This window comes from Lissotriton vulgaris, chromosome 9 (genome assembly GCF_964263255.1).
Source record: "Lissotriton vulgaris chromosome 9, aLisVul1.2, whole genome shotgun sequence".
Taxonomy (NCBI): domain Eukaryota; kingdom Metazoa; phylum Chordata; class Amphibia; order Caudata; family Salamandridae; genus Lissotriton; species Lissotriton vulgaris.
Genome location: NC_141697.1, coordinates 257,006,158 through 257,030,003, shown reverse-complemented (window position 1 = coordinate 257,030,003; position 23,846 = coordinate 257,006,158). Strand labels below are relative to the sequence as shown.

The following is a 23,846-nucleotide window of genomic DNA, read 5'->3' as shown; positions in this document are numbered from 1 at the left end:
CAAAATTCAGGGATGCCAGTGCTGTAGACACCAATTCAAACCTATGAAAACCATCTCCTTAATACATTAATTCCCTTGGAGAATGGCTACAACACACAAAAGGTGATAAGAAAATCAAATGAAACATGAGGTATGCCAGAAAATCTAGATTAACTAGTGATAAATTAGAAATCTTAGAAAAGTTACTAGCTACTACATGAGATAATTATACCTCACAAATCCAAACTGAAAAGATATTACACATTATGCAACTGGCTGAAAGTCTTGACTACAATGATGATATATCATACAGCTCAGGGTAAATATTTAAAAGAAAAGAGGCGAAAAGCTAGTCTAAAGCATACAGAGGAATCAAACTGTACTGCAGAATAGCAACAAGTTGAACTGACCTACATAATGACAAATTACCCAATAAAACATGCTACCTAAATCATAAATAGAACGAACAACCCAATTAGAAATTTTCCTAAAGTTTTATCGTTTTTCAACCTGAAAAAATAAATGTGGCTGTCCTCCAGGAGACACAGCAGGTGAAGGGCTTTAAGGAAGCCATGCAGCACATTTGTGGCACACTCCAGCTCCACTGCTGGGCCCCAAGGATTTGCAAGGGCCTGCAGTGGGGTTACAGCCGGCTGATCCATCATAGGCACCATCTGAGCTCCTGAAACCTGCCTCGGGTTCCTCACCGACTCTGGTGCTGATTTTCATTCTGACTCCAAAGCCTGCGCTGGTCCATTCTTTATCATTTCCAATCCTGACGTCCCGGAGATCAAGCTGACTGGGGATGGGGATTAAACACATAGCAACGGTAGGTCACAGCAGACACCATTCTTCTCTGTCCCCCAGCTGTGATTCCAGCCCAAAGCCACTTTAGTTTGTTCTTAGAGACACACAACCGCCCTGTGGGAGGCCGATTCAGACATTGTCTTTCAGAGTAACAGTCCTTCACATCCGACAGATGGGTCCTCCAGATCGTCCAGCATGTTTTAGCTCTCCAGTTTCTTTCCACCCCGACAACTTCCTCCCACATCACAGAAGAGCACCATTTCATCTTACTGCAAGATGTGAAGGCTCTACTGGCCAGAGTGGTCATGAAAAGGATGTCGGCTTCAGAAGTAGGGATGGATTGTTACTCCTGGTATTCTCTCGTGCAGAAGAAGAACAGAGGCCTCCGTCTTATTGTAGATGTTTTAGCGCCGGGACACTCCAGGGAGTAGCCGCGCGCTTTATAAATATGTGTTAACATAACATGTTAGCAGTCTGAATGCATTCCTACGGAACAACAAATCTAAAATGCTCAAACTGGTCCAAAATCTGGCGATTTAATAATTTCATTGGACCTGCCGGATGCATACCTTCATGTGCCTTTCATGCAGTCTGAGTTTCATTATCTGCAGTTCAAAGTCTGCCAGGAAAATTTTCAGTTTGCCAGACTCCCCTTCAGCCTTACGAGCATCCCTGAGATATTCACGAAAGTGATGCCAATGGTTGCCACCCGTCTTCAGAGGTTGGTTATCCGTTTTCCCCTACCTTTGTGACTGGTTGTTGAACTCATGCTGGCCGTAGTCCATTGTAGATCACCTCCAAATGATAGCGAACCTCCTGACATTGTAGGGCCTCTCGATTCGAGCTGAAGTCACACCTGCCTCCTTCCCAGAGGCTTCCACTTACGTGTCCAAGACATGCAGACTATGATCATGATGTTTCAGCATCTGTCCTGGACCTCGGTGAGAGTTGAGAGTTGCAGTGAGACTACTTGGCCTGCTGGTCTCATGCATCCTGCTACTCCACATTGTCAGGTGGTTTATGTGCCATTCTGATGGCATCTGATGTTTCATTTGGTGCAGCACCAAGGAAGCCTGTCTGATGTCATCCAGGTTTTGGAGGACACTGCACAGTAACTGCATTGGTGGCGGCTTGACTGCAACCTGACCAGCGGCAGACCCCTCTCTCTTCTTTACCCTCAGAGCTGATAGTGGTAGCAGATGCATCCCTGCTAGGCTGCTGATGTCATACAGGAGATAAAGAGATACAAGGACTCTGGTTTCTGGCAAAATTTCAGCTCTGCAGAAATATGTTGGAACTGCAGGCCATCCACTGGGCGTTGAAGGCCTTCCTGACGTCCATCCAGAGAAAGCAAGTACATCTTCTCATGAACAAAAACACTGCCCTGTAGAATTGTGACAGGCAGTAGCGCAGAGTGGGATCCTTGGTCCTGTGCCTCTGGAGTTGTCTATAGCCTCATGGCAGCACCCTGATCACAAACCACCTTGTAAGATCATTAAATGCTAGGGAAGATGAGGTCCGCTTTTGACACCTGGCGGATCACGAATGTCAGTTGCATCCCGAGGTGGCGCAGGGCATCTTCCGACAGTAGGGAGAGCCCTGGCTGGATTTATTCACCACCATAAAGAATGTGCTGTGTCAAACCTGCGCGTTTGAGTTGCCCTTTCTAGGAAATGCATTTATGCTAGAGTGGAGCACAGGACTCCTGTACGCCTTCCCACCTCTGCCTTCCCAGAGTTGTGTAGAAGATTAAGAACTATCGGGCCCAAGTCGTCATAGTGGCTCTTGATTGAGCAAATAGAGTGTGGTATCCAGAATTTCTGGGCATGGACATCTATCCCTGATCAGGCTTTGGGAGGATCTTGTGTCTGAGCAACAAGGTAGGTGTCTGCATTTAAACCTTCACAATGCATGGGACATATTTGTGCCTGGTACGGACCCTGCAGCACAGATTCCTTCCAAGCCAAACTTTTTGTTATCTTTGACCCAGCGCGATCTTACAGTGGAGACTATTTAAGGTTATTGGTATGCCCTTTCGTCCTTTTTGCATTTGCTGGACCAACCGTCCTTGTTTAAGTCACCTTATGTGATGCAATTTATTAAAAGTATGACACAAACATTCTCTCCCAAATCGTTTATGATGCCACAGTGGGATATTAATTTGGTCCTGATGTTCCTTATGTGTATCCTCTTTTGAGCCAATTCACAACTGCGTGTTGCGTCTGTCTTCATCATTGCAATTACTTGTGCCTGGCACTTGAGTAAGCTCCAGGCTCTCTCAGTGCAACTGCAGTACACCACTTCTTTCCCAGATAATCTTCTCTTAAAGACCAGAAGAGCCTTAATGCCAAAAGTCAAGACTCCTTTTCAAGTTGGGAAATCCATCACCTTACCATCACCCTACCAATGTTCTTTGCTTTGCCTCACCCCTTAAAAGAAGAGGAGTGGTTCCACAGACTAAACCCCAGAAGTACCTCGAGCTTTTACATGAATCAAACCAAAGACTATCAGGTGGGCAATCAGATTTTTATGGAGCTCTCTGAGGCAAAGAATGGCAAGACAGTACAGAAAAGGATTTTGTTGAGATGTATAGTCCTCTGCATTAACATTTACTAACCATTCACCAAGAAGTAGCCTCCAGAACGAATGAGAGCTCATTCCACCAGAGACATGGCGGCTACCACAGCGATGGAATGTAGAGTAGAGTGCCTGTTCCTGACATCTGTCAGGCTGTGACTTGGGCATCAGAGCACATGTTCACGAAGCACTACTGCCTTGACAGTCTGGGCCAGTGGGAAGGGTATTTCGCCCATTCAGGCATGCAGAACATTTTGGTGTAAGCCTACTTAAGAGGCCCTTCACCTTGAGAGATACTGCTTTGATATCTGTCTAAAGGTGAGAAATATGCGGTTAGAAGTATCCATTAGTAGAACAAGTTACTTACCTTTTGTAACACTGTGTTTGTCATGTGTGGCTGTAGATGCATAAGTCCCACATCTAGTGTTTGGGCCGGAAGTGTATAAGTTGTTTTTCTTCTAAGAAGTCTTTCGAGCCACAAGGTGTAGTGACTCCTCCTCTTGCTTGGAATATGCATGGTCCTCAAGTCCATTGTTAGATTTTTTTTTTGCTCAATTTGGTTCAGTCGTAGACTCCTTCTAGATCTCGACATTGTCGAAAAACTAGCCTTTAGGCCTGTAGCGTTTGTATTGTTATTGATCGTGGTTACTTATAGTTTACATCAGTGGCCCATCGATGTCAGCACTTTTCAGCCCTTTCCAATTTTCATTCATGTCTTGCACATTTGGTGATGGAATGGACACCTTTTCGTTTTTGCCCACGTTGCCGTGCCAAGTTTCCACACACAATTTATGCCTATCTCCGGATCATCAGGATGCCATATGTGAGCATGGAAATGCTTCTGTTAGAAAAAGAAGCTGTGCAATTGGCAAGCAAGATGCAGCGAAATTACCAGACGCACCGTCGACGATACTGCAGACATTTTTGGAACCAAAGACTACCACCATGAGGCACACGCCCAGGCCTCAGCAGCAGATGGGGGCTCCGTCGGGGTCCAAACTTGAAATCGAGGACATTCAACTGGACCAAATCATGAGTACTATGCCCCATCCATCCCGACCAAAGCGTCAACAAAACATCTCAAAGGGTGGGAAATCCGTGTTAGATCGACCGAAGTCATCACACGGGCCGCCACTGCCTTCGGGCCATGGTTGGCACCGGACAGCTGTACCAGAAACGCCTAGCACAGTACCGAAATAACAGTATAAGGCCCACCAGTCATCTTCCATGAGTCGAGGCTTGGAATCGAAAGCCCCAGTGTTAAAACCTCGGCCCACCTCAGCACCGAAATCAAGTATCTCAGCACTGAAACCATTAGCAACAAAAAACACTTCGGTACTGAAGTCACTTACTTTAACCATACAAAAGACCAGCTCCGAAACTGTGGAACCAGTACTTGAACAAATACAAGATCATCTCAATGCCAGGCAACCAGCTGAATCATGGCTGCACCTCCACAAACCAAGGAAAAGCCAGCAAAGAGTTAACTTTTTTTTTTTTAATTTTTGAAAGATATTTTTATTGAGAGAATAGAGAGATAGAAACAACAGAAGAGAGAAGGGATGAAAGCACATGTAATGCAAATCAAAGAAGTGCCCACGCAGGGGCCAATGCCAAAGGCCAGGCAGCAGTAACAGTAATGAATGGCCGAACAGCGTCATCACTCAGGGCAGGACAAAGAGTTCAAAAAGAGTTAAAAAAATCTGCCCGGGACAATGTCAAGCCCCCCGAGAAAACCCGGAGGGGAAAGCCCGCAGTGGTATCGGGCAAGGCTATCCAAGTCAGAGGCTTTGGCATTGACCCCTGCGTGGGCCCTTGCTGAACCCTGATATGGTTCAAAGGCTGCTAAAAACTATTAAATCTGGCTCACCTAAAGACCCATTGCCATGCTCAGTCTTAAAGCAACTTAACAGCAACGTCTTGGTTACCATCACTGATCTTCTCAATGCTTCGTTACTGGAACAATTTGTACCCAGTGAATGGAAGCATGCAATGATTCATCCGCTCCTGAAGAAAGCTGGCGCAGACCCCAATTTGCCAGCTAACTTCCGCCCAATATCCTTGCTGCCCACCTTTGCAAAAATATTGGAGAAACATGTACATCGTTGCCTCACTGATTTCATCACCACTCAGGACCTATTACCATCCCACCAGTCGGGATTTCGTGCAGGCTTTTCCACAGAAACTACCTTGCTGGGGGTAACCGAAAATATCCGCCGCATGGTGGACAAGGGCGAAACAGTGGCACTTGTGCTGCTCGACCTCAGCGCGGCATTCGACACCGTGTCGCATGCGGTCCTCGCCCAAACACTCCACTCCCTGGGCATCCGTGGGGCAGCTCTCAACTGGATTAGATCATTATTGGAAAACCGCACTTTCCAGGTCTTCTCACAAACTGCCTGCTCCGACACCATGACATTCAAACATGGAGTTCCACAGGGCTCTATTCTTAGCCCGTTGCTTTTCAACGTGTATATGAGCCCCCTGGCCAAAATAGTGGAGGAAACAGGGCTTTTAATGTTTTCTTACGCTGATGATTCCCAGCTGCTTTTTTCTTTATCAGCTGCAGATTCTGATAATTCCTCCACCCTACAACTCGGACTCTGTAAAATCGCCGACTGGATGCAAAAAAACTTCCTAAAACTTAACGGCGAAAAAACCGAGTTAATCGTGTTGGGCAAAAATAAAGAACTTTGGGGACCCCAACATTGGCCAACTGAAATGGGCACTCCCCCTACCCCGGTTACTCATGCTCGCAACCTGGGCGTCATTATTGACGACTCACTCAGTTTACATCAGCAAGCGGTAAAGACTTCAGCCACCTGCTTTGCCATATTAAAATGGCTAAAAAAGATCTGTTGGATGCTGCCTGAAAACACCAAGAAAACAGTTGTCAATGCCCTAATAACATCTAGGCTAGATTATGGCAACGTTTTGTACCTGGGGGCGAACAAAGCTACTGTCCGCAGGTTGCAATCAGTGCAAAATGCAGCAGCCAGACTACTCTGTAAAATTCCCATCTCTACTCCAACCACTAAATACATCAGGAAGTTACACTGGCTAAAAATTGAAAACCGAGTTAAATTCAAATCTCTATGTTTTATGCACAGGATTTCCACCAACACCGCTCCTAAATATCTGCAAAACCTGGTGCGCCCCTACCGTCCTTCCAGATCTCTTCGATCTTCCACGGCAAATCATTTTGAAATTCCAAGGACCAGGCTGTCACGCATGGGTGGCAAGTCCTTCTCATTCCTAGGACCTTCTCTCTGGAATTCAATGCCACATACATTGCGGTCTGAGTCGAATTACATCAAATTCAGAAAAGCCCTAAAAACATGGTTCTTTAACATCTAGTTTTCTGTAACCGCATTGCTATTGGGATCTGCCGCCCCGGGAAACCCTTTGTTGGGTAGCTGTGCGCATTACAAATGTAAACAAATAAAATAAATAAATAAAGGCTTAGTCGACCAAGTCCATATACGCCTCCAAGCAGTTCGGCCATAAGAAAAACAACGCGGCAAGGAAGATCATAAAAATCAAAACGTCTACATCCCCCTTCCAGAAAGGAAAAACAAACCAAAACCCCCCTCCCAGAGGCTCCAACCTCCCCGGTGCATCCTTCCCCCCGATGGTGGCAGCCTGACAACCATTCACACAAACACCTTTCACACCTGAAACAGATGGAGGGCGCGTATGGTGGGCGGGCAAACCGCTGACGGCAACCCTCGAGAGAGAAAGCGGACCAGTGGGCCCCATCTGAAAGTAAAGTTCTTAAAGTTATTTCTGAAAATGTCCGCCATACGCTCAACACTCAGCAACCTCCACAACCTAGCAAACCAAAGGGAAAGAGCTGGGGCCTCCTTCTTTTTCCATGCAGCAACCAGAGTCAGTTTGGCCGCTCCCAAATAGAGCCAAAGGATGTGCTTGTCAGCCCTGGTTTGGTGTTCCAGAAGCTGGTCCCGAAGGCCCAGGAGCACAAAGCCAATGGAATCTGGAATCGGGTAGCCCAGGATCTCCCTAATATGAGACACTATCTCCTCCCAATAAGGGCGTATGATGGGGCAATCCCACCAGATATGGCGAAAGTCCCCCAGGAGACCACAGCCCCGCCAACATCTGTCAGAAGCGGAAGGAAAAATCTTTTTCAACCGAGTCGGGTACAGATACCAATCTAGCATGGTCTTCATATGTGCTTCTCGCAGATCGATCGAATGATTAAATGTGTGCAGATCTCGCCAAAGGTGGGACCACTCTACGTCGGAGATATCCCGCCCCAGGTGCTCCTCCCACAGACCCATGTATCTAGGGCGAGGTGAGATAGCCGTAGTTAACAGTAAATCATAAAGGAAGGAAATCACCCCCTTCATGGATGATGTGCGTGTAATGTAAGATTCGAAATCCGTGGGAGGCCTCGTCGCGGCGTCCCGTACCTCAGGAGATAATGCCCAATGCAGCAGCTGGGCGTGCCGGTAGCGCTCAGTAGGAGGCACACCATAGTCACGCATGCAATTTTGGAAGGTGAGCGGCTCATAGCCATGGAACAGATGTGTTGGAGCGTGGCAGCCCCCCGCCTTCCACCCATCAAAGGGCCCCTCAACAAGAGCCGGCGGAAACGCTGGATTAAAGTGAATAGGTGTGAAGGGGGAAGGAAAGGAGGTCCATCTTTCATCACTAGAGACCGAATCCCAGACCTTCAGAGTAGTGCTCGTAGGGGTGCTAATGTATGCGTTGCGAGGCCGATCCCCCTTCACCTTCCAAACCAGGTCCCATATAGAGCGCCCCGCCACACTCCTGTCCATATGCAGCCAGTGCTTCTCGGACTCCATTTGGGTCCATTCAGCCAGCACTCGGAGTTGTGCCGCCTTGTAGTAAAGAAGCATGTCTGGAAGGCCAGCCCCGCCCCTCCTCAATGGCCGGCGAAGCGTAAGATAAGAAAGTCTAGCACGGCCCCCTTGCCAGATGTAACGCAGAATCATAGTCTTCAGACGGCGAAAAAAAACCCCGTCCAAGGTAATGGGGAGGGCTTGGAACAGATAAAGAAGCTTGGGGAGCAGCGTCATCTTGACAGCATGCACGCGTCCCAGCCAAGAGATAAACATAGGCTTCCAGCGATTCAGCTCAGCCTGTATCTGAGTCAGCAGAGGAGGGAAGTTAGCTGCATACAAGGTGGCAACGGAGGAGGTCAGCCGGACCCCAAGATATTGTATGGAGGAGCTAGACCAGGACAGGGGCGTAAGCGGTCGAATGCGCTCTACCTCAGAGGGTGGAAGCGTGAGATTAAGTATGTATGATTTGCCGGGATTCACCCGAAATCCCGCCACTGCTTCGAATTGGGATAGCACGTCCTGCACCCGCGGGAGGGAAGTCCCGGGGTCGGCCAGCGACAAAAGGACATCATCAGCGAACAAAGATATTTTGTGCTGTTCCCCCGAAAAGGGGAGGCCCACAATATCTGGGTCCTCTCGTACCCTAATGGCAAGAGGCTCAATGCTGAGCGCAAAAAGTAAGGGAGATAAGGGGCAGCCCTGCCTTGTGCCTCGGGAATGAGCAAAAAATGGTGAGACATGACCATTCACCATAACTCTCGAGCGCGGGCCATGATAGTTGGCCCGAAGCATGTCTATAAATTTGGGAGAAAAACCAAAAGCATGAAGAGTACCAAAGAGAAAGTCCCAGTCCACCCGATCAAACGCCTTTTCAGCGTCAAGGCCTAGCAGAACAGCTGGAATCTTAAAGCGCTCAGCTTTCTCGATGAGATGGATCAGCTGTCTGGTGTTATCATGGGTCTGGCGACCCTTTATAAAGCCCGATTGATCCGGATGGATGAGGGCAGGCATAAGGTCCTTGAGCCGGGTGGCTAAGATAGAAGAATACAGTTTGGCATCAACATTCAATAGGGCTATGGGCCGGTACGATTCACATTTAGAGGGGTCTTTCCCCGCCTTGGGAATGATCGAAATCATAGCCTCCGCCATAGTGCCCGAAGTATGGCCCACCTCCCTCATGTTGTTGAAAAGAAGCACCAAGTGGTCTCCCAACTCGGATGCGAATGTCTGATAGAAGGAGGCCGTATAGCCGTCCGGGCCCGGGGCCTTTTGCGGTTGAGGGACCGAATGGCTAACAGCACCTCCTCCCTAGTAAAGGGGGCCTCCAAGAGCTTGTTCCATTCCCTGGAGACCCGTGGAAGAGACAGGGCCTCCAAGTATGCTCGTTGAGCGGCCGGCACCAGGCGGTCCGCCGAGTATAGTGCGGCATAGAAGTCGCCGAAGAGCTCTGCCTTAACCGCATCCCTGTGTTCCACTACCCCGGAGGGGGTCCGAATGCCACCCACATATTCCCTCTCGCGTTTATCACGGAGCTGCCGTGCTAGGTGCTTCCCCACTTTGTTGCCCTGAGCATAGGAGAGGCGCCGCAGGCGCAGGAGGGTATATTCAGCTCGATTATTATAGTGCGCCCTAAGCTTCCCTCGCACCGCGGCAAGAGGGCGAAGGGTCTTTCTAGAAGGATTCTGCTTATGCTCAGTTTCCAACGTCGCCAGTTCCGCCTCCAGCGCCTCCCTCTCCCCACGACGAAGCCTGTTCAGGGCGGAGTTCAATGCAATGCACGTGCCCCGTGTCGTCGCCTTGAAGGCGTCCCATTGGGTAAAGACCGAGGTGTCACCAATCTTATTTAGCTCAAAGAACTCACCAATGGCCGCCCTAAGCTTCTTGCAGGATTCCTCATCCCGCGTAAGGGATGCCGGGAAATACCACTTGCGATGAGGGGACGACTCTGGGGCCCAGATCAAGCACGTCGCCAAAAGGCTATGATCAGAAACCGAAAGTGGAAAAATGTTGCTATCGCGCAGGTCGCCCTGTAGAGATTGATGCACAAAAATATGGTCAAGACGAGAATATGTGTGGTGAACATGGGAATAGAACGTGTAATCCCTAGTGCGGGGGTGGAGGGAGCGCCAGCTATCAATAAGGCCCAGACTCAGCAAGGTATCGCGCAGCTCCCGGGAAAAGAGACCCGTCTCCGTCCTCTGCTGATGGGAACAGTCAAGACATTTATCCCAAATCAAATTGAAATCCCCCATCACAATCAACGCTCCCTCCCCGAAATCCCCAATCACACTCAGAAGAGTCTCAAGGAACCCATGTTGCCCTGTATTTGGAGCATAAACCACCAACCACGTGCAAAGCTTACCCATGAGCATTCCCTTCACCATCAACCATCGCCCCTCCTTGTCCCCCCGCACCCCCACAGGCTGAAATTGAAGGGCAGAGCGGAACAAAAGCGCAACCCCTCGGTGCTTAGTAGTGGCTGAGGATTTATAAATCAGGGGATACTGCCTGTGCTTAAGTCTAGACTCATCTTTACGGGCCAAATGAGTCTCCTGCAGGCCCACCACATCTAGCTGATGATCAAGAATATACTTCCATACTTTCTGGCGCTTTTGAGGAGAATTAAGGCCTTTAACGTTCCAGGAGCCTATCGTAACAAGTGACATCGAGACCAATACCCCCCCCCATCGCTCCAATCAATGCAGCCCACTGCCAGACACAAACCAGACCCACCACAGCCATACCAGGTCCCCAGCCACCACCACCGGGATCCATCGCCAACAAGCCCACCCAAATCCACAGGAGCCTCAAAAACAAACCATAAAAAAGGGAAAGCAGAAAATAGAAAGAGAACAATGAAAGTCGGACATGACCGTAAGGGTCGGGGGTAGAAGACCCTGGTAATGCCCCCCCCCCCCCGAATCCAGGGTCGGGGTAACCCTCCAGCGGAGAACTGTCCCACAGAGTACCTGAGGTGGTAGAGCCCCCCGGCTCCCACGGGCCGCTGTTGAGGGGGCCTAGGCCGCCGAGGAGCTGTCCACTCGGCTCGACTCAGTCACCTGGGCCACCGAGGCCAAAGCCTCTCCCCTTTCACTCTGGCTCGCCGATGGCGATGGCCCCTCTGCTACGCCATGTCGGCCCACTCTTTGCCATGCTGGGGATCGGGAACGGCGACGTCTTCTTGGAGAGGCGCTGGCGTCCGCCGATGCCGATGTTCCTCCATTCCGAGCAGCTCCCTGGCGGCTGCTACTGTTCGCACTTGCACCAGCCTATTTCGCCACCGGAGGATAAGCCGAAAGGGGTGACCCCAGGAGTAGGACACCCCGTGCTCCCTCAGGAAGGCCGTGATCGGGCGAAAGTCCTGTCGCTTTTGCAGGGTGGAAGCCGCCAGGTCTTGAAAAAGTTGAGGGCTGTGCCCACGAAAAAGCAAGTTGTTAGTGTCTCTAGCCTTCCGCAAGATCGTCTCCTTCAGCTGAAAGTCGTGGACACAAACCAAGATGTCGGGAGGCGGCGAGCGCGCGCCACGTGGCAGGCCCACTCGATGTACTCTGTCCATCTTGACTTCATTGCGATCGTCCTCCGCCAAAATGTGCAAAAAGAGAGCTTCCACATATTCCCGCAGATTCCCACCGTCTCCATCCCACGGTACCGCTCGTATTCGGATATTATTGCGACGGGACCGGTTTTCCAAGTCCTCGCAGTGCGTCTGGAGGTCCAGATTCTGCTCGCGAAGCTGGAGCAAATCTTGCTGTAGCTGATGGACGTCCCCACTGAGGCCCAAGTCGTGGTCCTCCAAGGTCGCTACACGCTCGCCGATGCCGTCTACATCACGGCGGACCTCCCAGAGGTCGGAGGCTAGTTGTGCTTTCAGCTCCGTGATATCCTCCTTGATGGAGGGAAAAAGCTCAATCAGGAAGGCCTTCGTGACCGGGCCATCAGCGTCTTCTTTGGTCGGCGACTTGCTAGGGCCGGGGGGCGATCCAGATGCCCCCTTACCGGGAACGTCCTTCCCCGGCTTATTCAGGCGATTCCTCGTCGACATGATGCGACACCTCAGCTCAGATGGTGAGAGGCAAGATGGCACCGCCCGTTCGTCTTCTGCGCTGTCCAGCAAAGCTCCAGACAGGCCGGCGCCTCCTCGTCACCTCTGCTCGGCGACAACAGCCAGCTAGGACGCCGGGATCACAGGCAGGCTCGCCACAATCCCAGTGGGGGGGACTCGCAAAACAAACGTTCCACTCGATAACTTGCTAGAGTCCCGAGTCCCCTCGTGTGAAGAGTCGATGTCGCCCAGACAAAGCCCTGTAGGCCGCTCCGGTGCTTGTGCGTCACCAAAGTAACACCTCGGCTAAGTCCGCCGTCCCGTGTCGTAGCTCAATGGGAGAAGGAACAAACCAATGCAGGACACCTCAGCGAACCCAGGAGAGTCAAAAGCCGAAGCTGAAATCGCCCCAATGTCGCTAAACAAAGCTATGAAGGGCTCGGGTGCCGGAGGAGCTCGCAGGCACGTCTTACTCCGTCGCCATCTTGGCCACGCCCCCCAAAGAGTTAACTTTTGAAGAAGCATTGGAGAATCCGTGCCCACCAAAGCATAGAAAATGGGTGGACAAGGCCATCAGTCCACCACTCATTAGCCACCACCATCAGTGACACGAAGAGCACACTCTCCTCCATCTTCACCTCCTGCAGTTTCGCACTGCTCCCCAGAGTGTTCTATTCATTCCTTTCAGGAACATGGGAATGATGGAGACCAATGCTCTATTGCCACATAAGACGATCTGTGGGACACATATGACACTGACCGACCTGCAGGCACGGACCCGGATTTGTATTCGGCTAAACTTTTCCCTCCAGATGATAATACAACAAAACATGACATCATTGGTAGGGCAGCTAGTAATCGAAAAGTTAAGCTCCACACAGAATGAGTTTCTATTTGAAACACTTTCATCCACTCAACGTACGGCACAGTATCTGTCCATGCTTAAAGGTATGCTAAGACATACCACAGATATTTTTAAAGACCCAGTAAAAGCATGGGCCATTACACCACAAGTGGATAAAAATATAAGACATCTCCTACAGACCCACCATATATAAAAGGTCAACTACCACCAGACTCTCTAGTGGTTGCCACAGTGAGGAGGGTGAACTCAGAGATATCTGGCGAGGCACCCCCACCAGACAAAGAAACAAGGAAAATAGATGCTGCAGTGAAGAGTGGCATCTCAATCAGACAACCATTGGAGGATAGCCAACCCCTTTTATCTCCTTTACCACTATTACAGAGCACGCTGGGATGATATGGAGGGACTCCTCCAACATCTCCTGGAACAATAAAAGAAAAGGGCACTTGAAATTGCTTAGGAGGGTAAACTAATAGCTAACGCCACGATCCGCTATGCACTAGATGCAGCTGATACAGCTGCTAGAGGCATTAACACCAGTATCCTCATAAGAAGACATGCATGGCTCACGGTTTCAGGCTTCAAGTCAGAAGTGCAACAAAATATTCTAGCACTTCCCTTTGATGGACAAAATCTCTTTGGCCCTCAAGTAGACATCTTACTTGAAAAAATTAGGAAAGACAATGAAATGGCCAAAGTAATGGGGGCATTACAAACATCTACCCAAAGAGGGAATTTTTTTCCCTACCCCTATTGTGGAGTAGCAAAAGGTACTTCTGCAGACATCTCCTTTATATATCAGTGTCCCCAGTAGCAACATACATCCCCCAGAAAATATTATAAGTGATCCTACATAGGAAATAATTCCCCAGGTGTTTCGGTCAGCGAACACCACAAAACCTTGACGTCCCTGCCATTCCCCTCGCTCATAATACAACTGTCGGAGGAAGACTCCAACAGTTCTTTCTCACATGGCAGACTATCACCTCCGACTAGTGTGTGTTGGATATTATTCAACATGGTTATTGCCTGTAGCTCACTTCACCAATCCAGGCATTCCACCCCGCACACACATGCTGCCAAAAGGCCATCAACAGCTGCTCAAAGAGGAAGTAAAAACTCTTCTTCAAAAGGGAGCCATAGAGCCTGTGCCACTACACCAACAGGACACAGGTGTTTACTCAGTTTACTTTCTCATTCCCAAAAAGGGGATCCCTCAGGCTTATCTTAAAACTCAGACCCCTAAAAAGGAATATTCTCCTACAGCATTTCTGTATGGTTACTCTACAAGATGTCATTCTACTGCTACATCAAGGTGACTTCATGTTCATTGGACCTAAAGGACGCCTACTTTCACATTCCTATTTACCCAGCACATCAACAGTACGTCAGATTTGTATTAAACAGAAATCACTTTCAATTCAAAGTAATTCAATTTGTGGTCACTACAGCCCCCAGAGTGTTCACCAAATATTTAGCAGTAGTAGCAGCTCATCTTTGCAGACCAAACATACATGTTTTCTCATATCTGGGCAACTGGCTCATCAAAAGTTAAAACTCTCAGCTGTTTTCAACACACTAAAACTACTATAAACCTACCTCATCGTCTACGGTTCACAGTCAATGCAATCAAGTCCCACCTGCAACCTCTTTCAAAGACAACCTTACCTCAAAGCCATCCTCAATTCTCAAACAGGGATAGCTTACCCAAATACAGAAAGGATTCAATCCTTTCAAAAGCTTATCCAACAGTTTCAGCCTCATCAACAGATACCAATAAAAACAGTAATGTGTCTCCTATGCACCATGGCATCATGTATAGCCATAATAACCTAAGGCAGATTCAATATGCGCTCGCTTCAAGAATGCTTATTACATGAATGGTCTCAAGCGAACGTTCAGATGGAAGATCTAGTGTTGACTAGCCACCAAGCTTACCACTCTATTCATTGGAGGAATTTCAACAAGGACAGCCTTTCCTAGACCCAGTTTGGCACAGGATCATAACAACGGACTCATCACTCACAGGTTGGGGAGTGCACTCACAGAGGTTGCCTTTTCAGGGCCACTAGAAACCCAGTTAGACTCCTTTCCATATCAGTCACCTAAAGCTGCTAGTTGTTCATCTAGTGCTGAAAGTTTTCCTTCCATACCTTACAGGCAAGGTAATTCTCATCAAAAGAGACAACATGACTACCATGTAGTATCTGCAAAAATAGGTGGGCACCAGGCCGGCTCTGCTGTCTCACTTAGCACAGACCATCTAGAGGATCTCTTCAGCATAAGACGACAACAAGTTTACAAGTAGGAGCTCAACCCACTAGTACTCCATCCAGTCTTCCAACAATGGGGTCTCCCAGACATAGACCTATGCTCCACAACAGAAAACACCAAATGCCCAAACTTCGCCTCCAGGTTCCAACACCCACAGTCCAAGGGGAATGCAGTATGGATGAATTAGTCAGGGATATTTGCTTTTCCACCTCTCCCACTGCTTCTGTTTGTGATTAACTAACTGCAGAAGACATCTCTGACCCTCATTCTAGTAGCTCCCACATGGGCCAGACAACCATGGTGCACAACATTATTAGAACTCTCAGTAGTCCCACACTAGGTACTTCCCAACTGGCAGGACCTGCTAACCCAAAACTAGTGAGCGGTAAGACCTCCATACCCCAGAACTCCCCATTTTGCAATCTGGCTCAAAAGGTCTTGGAATTTAGATACTTGAATCTAACTGATGTATGGATTTTCTTAAAGAGGCAAGAAACCCACTATTAGAGCATGCTATGCAGTAAAGTGGAAATTATGTGTTCACTTAACAATATTTACAGATGGCAGTGGTGGCCTAATTGGTAGCACATCTACTCTTTTGGTGCATTCAATGTATAAAGTCAAGTATTGGTGCCCCTCGAGGTTACAAAAACAGCACCCCACTACCTAAGGTGCCAGAACACTAGAACCCAAATGAACCCAGGGAAATGTAAAATAAATGTCTAAACCTCAGCACTCTCAGTCAATTCAAATATCAATTTGTAAAGCTGTTTAGCAAAGACCAATCAATAAGATCAGCAAAAAGTCAGTTCAATTCCTACTGTGTCAATTTTAGACGGCTTGGTGTAACAGTCTTTCTTTTTGGGCGTTGAACCGGCAGCCAAGTTGTTTAGTTTCTTTACAACTTTTTCAAGGCTTCAATAATTGGATCCCATAAGAGGTGTCCAACATGTAAATAGAAACGTCCAAAATTCTGATGCGAACGTCATCTTTTCTTGTTCATTTCTAAATATAAGAAAGTTCTCTTGTTGAGAGGGGAAAAAGAGTCGCGTATTTTGTGTATGTGGTCCAATGATTGCTGTTTAATTTTGAACTGAAGCAAGTTCTGGGGCTGTGATATGCCCTTTGATTCCTAATGTCTGCTCGCGACGTGGTCCTCCCAAGTTTCCTTATGTCACCCACGCGTCAAAGCCAGGGGAGTCAAAATGGTGGGCACGGAAATAACCAGATTATTCTTGGAAGAGCCATCAACTAACCTTTTGCTGGCTGGGGATTTTATTGTGCATCTATGGGGACCGCAAAAATGGGTTATCGATCTGGAGGGACAATTCCCGGCTAGGAAAATTCCCACTCGGGAACAGGGCAAAAAGATAAATCTGTCAGCTCTGACCAGGAACTCCATACAGGAAATTGAGCACCCGAGCCTCGTGGCACTAAAAAGTCACTTTCCGGGAGATCAACCGCCCGCAGCAACATACCATAAAGCTATAGCAAGCTCTACAATAGATTATACATTTGTTTCTCTACAACTGTCTAGTTTCAGGATAGGAACAAAAGAGCACAGCAACCATCAGCCCCAGGAAATTTCAATGTGCTTAAAAGGGCGGCCCCTGGATCTCCAGTGGAGGATCCAGCGACTATTCATACTGTGAACTTAAAAATGCTAACTTGCAAAACCAGTCAACCAGACTAACATCAAGCCCTAACTAGGTCAATCTGGGAAAATCAAGCAGAGGCACACAGTAACGTGAGAATTTGCTGGGAAACTCTGACCAAATAATTAGGAAATCAGTACGCTAAAAGATCAGGTGGTCCCTTATCCTTGAGGGGAACGCCCAAAACCCAACTTGCAAGCTCACAGTTCGGAAATCAGCTCAAACACCTCCCTATTTCCAAAATAACAGAATCTGAGGGCCCTCAACAAAGATATAAATAAAACTTAAGAAAGCTCAGACAAGGGGAAATGAAACTATACTACAGAAATCCCTCATGCAGCTAAAAGCAAGAAAGAAAAAAGTTATCTGGCAAGCAAAAAGGGAAGCAGGAGACACCTTGTGGGCCAAGCTCTTGTATGACGCAAAGACAAATCAAAGTGCAAGATTTTGCTGAGCAATAAACAGCCTAGGTTATGCCAATGTGCAAGGTATTAACTCTCAGCTAACGTAGGAAATTTGGGCAGGCCACCTCTTGGAACATTTCAACTCAGAGGAGAGTCTCACTAAAGCAAAACCGGGGTCAGGTCAGCCCGACAAGCGGAGTCCCTATTGAAACACCAGCAGAACACCAATAAGCGTCCTTCACTTTACGACTTTGCAGATTAAAAACCGAGTAGCCAAAGGCAAGACGGAGGGCTCACTGGGCCCCAACAGGATTCCTCCAATTTTGTTCAAAACTGACCCGGACTATTGTGCAGCCGTGTTACTATCAGTGTTTAAACACATAGGAGGTGGGGGCATTATACCAGACTCCTGGAAAGGCTTCATGATAATCCCAATTCATAAGAAGGGAAATAAGAATAAAGCAACCAGCTACCAACTCGTAACCTTAATTGACTTTGAGGCAAAAAATTATGCCGTCTTCTCCTGGATGAATTAATAGCATGGGCAAATGAAAAATCGCTCATCCCCATTAATCAGACAGGCTTCTGTAAAGGCACAGGGACCATCACAAATTTACTCGCCCTGTAGCTACTGATGGACGGCGTTGAAGCAGCTAAACTCCCCCTTTTTCTTTGTTTCATTGATTATTCCGCTGCTTTTATTGACAGTATTGAAAGGAACACATTTTGGGCCAAACTAGAGAAGATGAAAATTCCAGCAGCGCTATTAATAAAGATAATTCTCCTACACACCAACACATGGGTTCAAGTAAAGCTAGGAACCGGCGAATTCCTGTCAAGGAAAATACCAACAATGAGGGGACTGAAACAGAGGTGCGTGCTGGCCCCTTCGCTTTTTAACCTGTTTATGGCAGACTTTTCTTCGGAATTAAACATCAGCACCTCACACGTGCCCAGGTTTGAGGGGCTGTCACTTTCTAACTTACTGTATGCCGACGACCTTGTGCTGATCAACCGAACTCCAATTGGGCTTCATCGCCCTCTAAACGCAACTATCAGTCATGCAGCATATATCGGTCTAACTATCAACCTAGAGAAGTTGAAGGTCATGCGCATCAACCCGAGAAAGAACACATCTGGGTTTCAATGGTACCTGGCTGGGGCACCTATGGAAGTTATGGCCGAAAACAAGTATCTAGGGGTGATAATTGACGACAAGGGTACTTTTAAACCACAAAAAGTCATAAAACAGAGAGGCAACTCAATAGCAGTAGCTCTAAAATCTCTCCAACTTAAAACCACCGGACCAGGCTTCAACCCTGTAAATGTAAATGTAAATGTGTAAATGTGTACACTTGTAAAGCGCACTGTGACTCCATCTCGGAGTATCCTGGCGCTGTATACCGCTGGGGAACCCTTCCTGGCTTCCCCTGTGAGATGGTCCCTCCTGGGCACCCCCAAGGTGAAGCCAGGCATCCCCGGCGCTGAAGGGGCCGTTGTGGAGATTAAGCAAGCTATTGCCCAGAATTGCAGAGTGGAACCCATGGTTAGAGTAGGCACCGAGGCGAGAATTATATAGTCCGCGGACATTGACCCAAGACCCTGCCGCGTCGGGAATTGAACCCTGGTCCCGGGCCAGACCTCTGCATCAGGGTCTGCCGCTCTAACCATTGAGACACGCTTCGACACTACTGGTTTTACAAGCAAAGCTAATCCCAGCTATCACTCACGGGAGCGAGTGCCTCAGGAGAAGAGATGGGGACACTCTGGATCATACCCTGTCAAGATCAGTAAGAATAATCTTCAGCCTTCCAAATTACGTCCCTCCCGCACAAATCAGACTGGTGTTTGGTTTACAATCTCAAAAAAATCTCCAAATGGCGCCTACGTGAAAGGCTGGCATAGGATTGGAAGGTCCGAACAAAGCTCTTTGAATTCCCACCTATGGAAAGAGATAAACACAAGCAAGGCCTGCATAGCAAGAGACTAACTGACAGCATCTACAAACTGCCTAGGCCTTAAGGAGTTCTGGGCAACTTCAGGGGCGCAAAACAGCTTTAAGTCTTTGGTAAATAAGACAGTGAAAAGGCTGTCAGTAGTAGAGGACAAAGAATCACTCGGGGGAAGGTCCCATGAATTCAGCATGCTGCAGAGCTAAACAAGTCCCTTCCTGCAAAATTATTTAGTTGCTGGCTTCAACAGGAGATCAAAAGAGAAATATCTTTGGTCCCTTCCGGTCCTGCCGCACCTTCCACCATGGAAGCAATCTTCGCAAATAACTAAGTGCCGTTTTTGCGGGTAAGCATAAGATAATCACGCATCTTACACACCTGCCGTGAACTGGATCCTGAACGACGACTGCTTTTGAAAACAATCTTCAACACCAGGCAGATAAGATCCTGCAGACAAGCAGTGAAGGCTTGCCTTTGAGTAGGAGATCTACAGCTGGCGTGCCGGTTCGTACAATTCATGGGGACGGTAGAGGAAAATATGAAGAGACCGTGTGCACAATAAGCAGCTTTTGAACCTGGGCTCACCAATTCTCGGAATTGGCACGCTATTAGGAAACGCATAATGCAAAAAGCCTTCCTTTTAATATATCAAAAATAATCTCCTGTTAAATATTGGGCACTTGACACTTTATGGATTTGCAGCACCCTTATTATAAAATCTAACGACGAGGCTTCTATATGATGTCAATATCCTTGTTATTTTAAAACACATGTAATCCAAAGGCACCTTTTACTCATGTATATAAGTCTCCGTGTCCTTACAAGATTACCTTATGGGGTGATTAAGGACCGCTCAAAGCATATCGGATGAACTGTTACTCCGCAGTAGCACGGCACAAGCCAATTGAACGGAAAACGCTGTTTAGTTAACATAAACTGTACCATAGCTATTTTTTATTGTTGGACTCCATAAATGATTTAACTGAAGTTTTATTTTGATGATCATTCGCCATAGAGCGATTTTTGTAAAGGTTTTTACAATATATTACTTACTTCCATTCCAATCACCTCACATCTGTCAGTGAGCCTCAGGCATGAACTCTAGAAGAACCCTTATTTTGACTTCATTAAGACAAAGTGGTACAGCGTAGCAACCCTACATTTCTAACAAAAGTGGTCTCAGTTCCACTTAAATCAGTCTACTGAGTTGCCAGTATTCTTTCTAAAACCTGATTCCATTGAAGAAAGAGCTTTACATAAACTAGATGTAAAAAAGGCTCTCATGGATTATATTGACATAACTCAATAATTCAGGAAGACACAACAACTCTTTATTGTATTCTCGAAATCACATAAAGAAAGGGTCATTTCTAAAGCAAGCATTTCACATTGGGTTGTAAAATGCACCCAAACCTGTTACACCAAAGCTAAACTATCTCTTCCTATCCCTCCAAAAGCTCACTATTCTCGAAATAAGAGAGCCTCCATTGCCTTTCTACGCAATATACCCATGGTTGACATATATAAGGCAGCTACATGGAATACACTGCACACATATACAAAACATTACTGTGTAGATTTTATGGCCTGTCAACAAGCCAATTTGCAGTTTTGCGAACATTATTTCAAGCAAACGTAACCCACACAGTTCAGCCACTGCTCTGGGAGGAAAACTCCTCTGCAGTCTGTTAAGCATGTGTATCTACAGCCACACATGCCATCAGATGGAGCATTTTATTTACCCAGTAAGCATCTGTGTGTGGCATGTAGTGCTGTAGATTTACATGTGGCCACCCTCCTTCCCGGACACCTGTGTTGGTTGCTGTTATCTACATTAAACATTACACTTTTTTCGCATGGTCATCTCACTAGAATACAGCATCACAATCCATTTTCACCCGCCAAGCGGAAAACAATCTTACAATGGAGTCGAGCACCATGTGCTTTGCAAGCAAGAGGTGGAGTCACTACACCTCCTGATTTAAAAGACTTCTTCGATGAAAAACAACTTGCACACTTCCGATTGCAACACTAGATGGTGCTTACTGGGAAAGTAACTTTCCTTCTGGTGGATACTCTTATCTAACCTCAGGTTCCTCACCTTCCGGTTCTGTGAAGTCGATTTTTGCTATGTAAAAAGCTCCCAAATTAGAGATCTGCACACAGGTGCCTCCAGTTTTTTACCTGCAGTTGCGTTCTGCTCAGACGGCGCGGAAATGGTTAAGCAATAAACTGATAGCATTGTTCAGGAGTTGCCCTTATATGTGGATACCCTACGTCACTTCTGGGGCAGAAAGAGCCCAACAAGCGCTGTAAAACGCAAACTAACGTCACTTGGATTCCTGCTTTTTAAACTTTCAGATCGTCTGGTGCCTGGGAAATATTCCAAAGGTGAGGAATGTGCAGTAAGATAGAGTATTTATACGAAAGAGCATTGACGAAAATAAGTAACTTGTTCTTCTCAACATTTATGTTGTGGTAAATATATTAAGGTTGCATTTTGATGGCTAAAGTACACTGAGAGGAAAAAGTGAAATTGGTTACCATATTGTACCTTGGACACGTTAATTAAAAACATCTACACTCCTGCAGAGTCACCATGCTAAGTAAATGTCCATCTTTGTTTTGTAGAATATTCTGTGAGGAGTATTTATAATTAATTGCAGCACTTTATACTGTTTGTCTGACATATTTGTATTGAATTGTGTCCTACCAGCTTTTAAGCACCATCTGCTTTTAGTCTGATACTGTTTTTGGGATGTTTGTGTCAAAATATTTTAGATGTGCAGTGAGTAGTTCTGTTCTTTGTCTTTCTTTTTCTGTACTTGAAACAGCTTTTGTTTTCTTAGTGAAGCAAAGTTTCCTCACCTTAGATTGCTGATTCTGAGTCGTTCAGTTACTTGTAAGTTTAAACCACAAAGACATTTCTACTGATTTTTGGTCTCTTTCAGCTGCTTATGTGTGGCACTGGGGACATCAACGTCTCTGATTTCAAGGCACATGTTATCGTGGTGGGAGGATCCTGGCATTTTAGGGAGAAGGTAAGCGGTGCAACTCATCAGAAAGCCCGTACACAGCCATGGGTAAATGGTTTCTCGCCCAAAGAGTAAGGGGGGGTTACTAGTCCTATTGGGTGAAGTTTATGTTCTAGGCATATGAGCTGCAGATTCTACACTTTGCATTAGATCGCCACCTGGTGTTGGGCTCGGATGATTGCATGTTGTTGTCGTCTTGGAAGAAGTCTTTGTAGTCACGAGTTAGGTGACTCCTCCCTTGGACGATAGTGCGCATGGGCATCGGCTCCATCCTTAGATTGTTTTTTTCCACCACTGGGTTCAGATGCAACTTTTCCGCTCCGGTTCGAAAATCTACCTTTCAAAGACTTTGACGCGCAAAACTTTCTAAAAACAAACTTTAACATCGATATACATAGACTCGACTTCATCACTTCGATTCTGGTCGTCGACGCAGGCTGTTGGGCCTATCCACGTGGTGAGGCCTACAACTCATGGAAAGGACACCATTAAAAAAAAATGCCCCGTGTGTGAAGCAAAATTTCCACACAGCGACCATCACAAGGTGTGTAATCTGTGTTTATTACCTGAACAAGACGAGTCGAGCTGCACAGCTTGTGCATCCTTTCGATCCAAGAAAACCATTCGAGATCCGAGGGCCCGTCGACGCGACATGCAGAGATCAGCTCTGGAACCGGTGGACATCTTCGATGAAGAACCATGTGTCCCCGAGGAAGATTCCGATTATCTCCAGATCATATCTGAGGCAGACGACTACGATGACTCCATACCATCAGGTCGACTCGTGAGTACGACTGCCCCTACCCCAGCCCAACCCTTAAACCAAAGGCTAAGGTAAAAACTCCGCCTTCGGGGGCCAGTCGAGACCGAGACATTGCTTCGAAAGCCCCGCCAATCGAACCCGGCTCCAAAGAAAATATTAAAGCCTTCCGGTAGTTCCATACCGAGCAAATCGCACGTGCCGATACTACCAGCTCCCTCAGCACCGAAACGGAAAGAAGTCCGGGTTCCGAAAAAGACTCAGAAACCGTTGACTCCTAAAGACCAGACTGCACCAAAACCAATAAAGCCTGCTTCCACCCCAAAATCTTCGGTGCCGAAAGCTACAAAGCCCGCTTCTGATGCCTTCAAGCCCTCGAACCAGGCCTCGGCTCCGAAAACAATACCTACGGTGCCAAAAAGTACGCCAAGGACTATACAACAACTCCTAAGGCTAAAGACTAGCAGAAACCAGGCCCGGAGCCGAAAAAATTGGTGGCGAAAGCAATTTCTAAAGAAGAAGAGCTTTTTAGACCTGATCCTTTGCAAAAAAGGATATACATAGATCCAGAAACAGGACATGTTTCCACTATGCCATATAGGAAGAGGAAGATAGATACAGCACCTTCAACCCCAGTGCCTGTCAAGAAGAACTCTGCCACATCACC

At 47.3% G+C, this 23,846-nt stretch overlaps 1 protein-coding gene across 4 annotated transcripts in view; it reads left to right on the top strand.

The window, feature by feature from the left end:
* The window catches only part of AREL1 (apoptosis resistant E3 ubiquitin protein ligase 1), a 618,076-nt gene that overhangs the window by 506,805 nt on the left and 87,425 nt on the right, over window positions 1-23,846 (top strand). For all 4 annotated transcript variants that reach the window (XM_086937491.1, XM_086937493.1, XM_086937492.1 and 1 more), the window contains one exon: window positions 22,336-22,425. In XM_086937491.1, the coding sequence (XP_086793617.1) occupies window positions 22,336-22,425 (90 nt within the window). The remainder of the gene's footprint in view (window positions 1-22,335; window positions 22,426-23,846) is intronic.